Source organism: Nicotiana tomentosiformis, chromosome 4 (genome assembly GCF_000390325.3).
Source record: "Nicotiana tomentosiformis chromosome 4, ASM39032v3, whole genome shotgun sequence".
NCBI classification, from domain to species: Eukaryota; Viridiplantae; Streptophyta; class Magnoliopsida; order Solanales; family Solanaceae; genus Nicotiana; species Nicotiana tomentosiformis.
The window spans coordinates 8063032-8066859 of NC_090815.1; the positions used below are offsets into that span (position 1 = coordinate 8063032).

At 40.3% G+C, this 3828-nt stretch overlaps 2 protein-coding genes across 2 annotated transcripts; both read right to left on the reverse strand.

Moving 5' to 3' along the window:
* Positions 1 to 1596: 1596 nt before the first annotated feature.
* Positions 1597 to 2196, reverse strand: LOC138909221 (uncharacterized). Its single transcript, XM_070200409.1, has 2 exons — positions 1737 to 2196; positions 1597 to 1661 (listed from the first exon to the last, which is right to left on the reverse strand). Exons 1-2 carry the CDS (start codon positions 2194 to 2196, stop codon positions 1597 to 1599), a joined length of 525 nt encoding a protein of 174 aa, XP_070056510.1.
* A 149-nt stretch (positions 2197 to 2345) lies between these two features.
* On the reverse strand, positions 2346 to 3446 carry LOC138909222 (uncharacterized). The gene is made up of 3 exons (XM_070200410.1): positions 3253 to 3446; positions 2818 to 3021; positions 2346 to 2736 (listed from the first exon to the last, which is right to left on the reverse strand). The coding sequence occupies exons 1-3, from the start codon at positions 3444 to 3446 to the stop codon at positions 2346 to 2348; spliced, it is 789 nt and encodes a 262-aa protein (XP_070056511.1).
* Between the last annotated feature and the right edge of the window lie 382 nt (positions 3447 to 3828).

Consider the following 3828-nt stretch of genomic DNA (forward strand, 5'->3'; position numbering starts at 1 on the left):
ACCTGAAAGTAAATCCCATTATCCAGGAGAATCTTGAATACTTTAAACTGAACTTATCTGGAACATGCTTTCCTCATGGAGGATTCCTGGCAAAGCAAACAAGATTTCTTGCCTCTGCTTAAAATAAAGAAAATTTTGTCAGTTTGAAAATGCGGCGGTTAGTTTGTGGCATCCTTGCTGAAGGTGTGTGCTTCTTCCACTACCCCGCTTCACTCTGATTATCTGCTTCGAGCTACAAAGAATTGTTTGACCTTTTGATCGGACCTCGGCCACAAAAAACCTTTGAATGACTTGAATCCCTTACACTCAACTCGTCGTATGGCACTTTTATTCTAACAATTGTTGAACCTTTGCATTTCCTATAAATTCACGGATCACTTGATCACTTGAACTTCAATTACCACCACATTGCTCATTCTAAATCATGTCACTTGTGATGTTCCTGGCTGAATTTCGCTTGGTACAATTAAAAGGCTACTAATGGACTTTAAAGTCCTTTCTTGCTTGCTTAAACAAAGACTGATTTGACAGAGACTTAGAAAAAGACCCAAAAGAAACGAAGCGAACTGACTTCGAGAATTAGGAATAAAAAGGAAAATTTTGAACAGAGATGACTATTTGAAGAAGAGTGGAAAAACATGTATTTCGGATTGATCAGCCTAATCCATCCAACTAATCACATTTCAGCTCATGCCATGTCTTCATACTTAAAAACCGGGGTTTCCATAATTTAATTTCTCTGTAAAGTCATGAACCTCATTCGGCTTGTAATGCCCTGAGGGGTTTTCACCAGCAATCCTCTCTCATTTGCTCCTTTCTCAACTTGCAGCTGCCTTACAGTACCCGTAAGGGTTTTTACCAATAAGACTCTCTCATTTTTGAATTTTCTCTTGACTCACCATCGCCCTACGGTGCCCGTGAAGGTTTTCACCAATAAGACTCTCATTTTTATTCATTTTTCCTTGTGCCTATGAACAAAGGTGCTACCCATGATGTAAATCATACCTCCATCTCACTTGACTTGGCATCCTCAAAGTTGATCAGAAAGTCTTTCTTTGGACAATAGTGTAGGTTTTGGACAGGGTTAGAAAGAAAGGGTGGCATGAAGGCTCAAAATAATTTAAGATGAAGGGGTTCAAAATTACAAATTTTAGAATCAGATCATTTTACAAAACTAAAACTTTTTCCCTAGTTTCTTCGAATCTAGGAATTTTGGATTTTTATTTTGATGGGACCGAGCCGTAAGGCTTCATACGTATCCTTAAAAGGATTCAGGTCGAACGTAGTTCAAACTAGTAAAAGTTGTTTTGTTTTTGTTACTTTGCTTTTCTTTTTCCTTTTCTTTTTCTCCTTTCTTTTCTCTTTTCTTTATTTTGCTTTTCTCTTTTTCTTCTTCTTATTTTCTTTTTCTTTCCTTTTTCTTTTCTATTTCTAACTCTACTTCTGATTCCAAAAGAGGGGTATGAAAGAAAATAAATAAGGCTGAAAAAAGGGTAACAAATGATAAAAGTGTTTGGGGTAGCAGAATAAAATGCCTTCATCATTCCAACTTTGAACATACCTAGTACAAAATTCGATTGAAGATAAGAAAAGAAGTCATACATAATATGTCTTGACTGCATCAGAATTGATAGCCATATCCACACATTTGCCTTCTATGTCTGTTAAATACAAAGCACCATTGGGCAACACCTTTGTCACAATGAACGGCCCTTGCCAGTTTGGGGCGAACTTGCCTTTAGCTCCATCCTGATGTGGAAGGATGCGTTTCAATACCAGCTGGCCCACTTCATATTTCCGGGGACACACCTTCTTGTTGTATGCTCTTGCTATTCTTTTCTGATACAATTGACCATGACATACTGCTGCCAATCTTTTTTTATCAATCAAACTCAACTGCTCTAGTCGAGTTTTGACCCATTCATCATCATCAATTTCAGCTTCAGCAACGATCCGAAGGGATGGAATCTCAACTTCCGCAGGTATAACTACCTCAGTTCCATATACCAGCAAATAAGGAGTTGCACCTACTGAAGTGCGAACAGTAGTGCGATAACCCAGTAAAGCAAAAGGTAACTTTTCATGCCATTGCCTGGAACCTTGCACCATCTTACGAAGTATCTTCTTTACGTTCTTGGTAGCAGCCTCAATAGCTCTGTTTGCCTTAGGATGATATGGAGTGGAGTTTCGATGCATAATCTTGAACTGTTGACATACCTCTTTCATCAAATGACTGTTGAGCTTAGTAGCATTGTCTGTGATAATTACCTTGGGAATTCCAAACCGGGAGATGATAATTGAATGAACAAAATCTACCACCGCCTTCTTGGTCACGGACTTGAAAGTTACAGCTTCGACCCACTTGGTAAAGTAATCAATGACCACCAAAATAAACCTATGCGCCCATTTGACGTTGCCGGCTCAATTGGTCCAATGACATCCATGCCCCAGGCGACAAAGGTCCAAGGTGAAAACATTGTGTGCAACTCAGATGGCGGGGAATAAACCAAATCATCGTGCACCTGGCATTGATGACATTTGCGAACAAAGCTGATATAATCTCGTTCCATGGTGAGCCAATAATAACCTGCTCGAAGAATCTTCTTTGGCAAGACATAACCACTCATATGTGGCCCACAAACTCCGGCATGCACTTTGGCTATGATAGTCGAAGCTTGTTTAGCATCTATGCACCTTAGCAGTCCCAGATCTGGAGTCCTCTTGTACAAGATTCCTCTGCTCAAGAAAAATCCACTAGCCAGACGTCAAATGGTTCTCTTTTGATCACCTGTGGCATGTACCGGATATACCCCCGACTTGATGTATTCTTTGACATCATGGAACCAAGGTTCACCATCAATTTCCTCTTCAACCACATTACAATAAGCGTGTTGATCACGGACTTGGATATGCAGAGGGTCGACATAAGTCTTATCCGGATGGTGTAAAATTGATGCTAGAGTAGCCAAAGCGTCGACAATCTCATTATGAATCCTGGGAATTTGCCTGAATTCTACCGACCTGAATCATTGACAAAGATCATGCAGACACTATCAATACGGTATGAGCTTCAAATCCCGAGTCTCCCATTCTCCCTGAATCTGGTGAACCAGCAAATCTAAATCTCCCAAAACCAATATTTTCTGAACTCCCATGTCTATAGCTAGTCTCAAACCCAGAATGCATGCCTCGTACTCAGCCATGTTGTTGGTGCAATAAAATTAAAGCTGAGCTGTTACGGGGTAGTGATGCCTTATTTCTAAAATGAGTACAGCCCCTGTTCCGACGCCTTTTATGTTAGCAGCTCTATCAAAGAAGAGTTTCCAACCAGGCTTTTCCTCATGGCCAACCACGTCAACATACATTACCTCTTCATCAGGAAAATAAGTCTTCAATGGTTCATACTCTTCATCCACCGGATTCTCGGCCAAGGCTTGGGCTTTCATCACGGTTTGGGTCATACAGATGATGTCAAATTCTGTGAGTAAGTCTTCTTGTGGGAATAGGCTTCTGAAATATATACTTTAGAGGATCCATGCGAGAAATGAGGTAAGTAGTATAGGACGACAGATAATGCTTCAACTTTTGTGCTACCCATGTCAGGGCGCAACACATCCTTTCAAGAAGAGTATACTTAACCTCAAAAGGAGTGAACTTTTTGCTGAGATAATAAATGGCTTGCTCTTTCTTTCCTGTGATGTCGTGTTGACCCAATACACAACCAAAAGAATTATCCAGGACTGTCAGATAGAGAATCAAAGGTCTCCCAAGATCTGGTGGGACCAGCACATGTGGGTTTGGCATGTACCTCTTGATCTTATTAAATGC

Bases quoted from the DNA above. Each gene is read 5' to 3' on its own strand.
- LOC138909221 (XM_070200409.1), bottom strand. From the start codon at position 2,196: ATGCATCGAAACTCCACTCCATATCATCCTAAGGCAAACAGAGCTATT. The intron at 1,662-1,736 runs GCAAGTTCGCCC...TGTATTTAACAG, and splicing joins ACATCAGGATGGAGCTAAAG to ACATAGAAGGCAAATGTGTG.
- LOC138909222 (XM_070200410.1), bottom strand. From the start codon at position 3,446: ATGAAAGCCCAAGCCTTGGCCGAGAATCCGGTGGATGAAGAGTATGAA. The intron at 3,022-3,252 runs GCATCACTACCC...TCAATGATTCAG, and splicing joins GTACTCATTTTAGAAATAAG to GTCGGTAGAATTCAGGCAAA. The intron at 2,737-2,817 runs GTCGGGGGTATA...TTTCTTGAGCAG, and splicing joins GATGTCAAAGAATACATCAA to AGGAATCTTGTACAAGAGGA.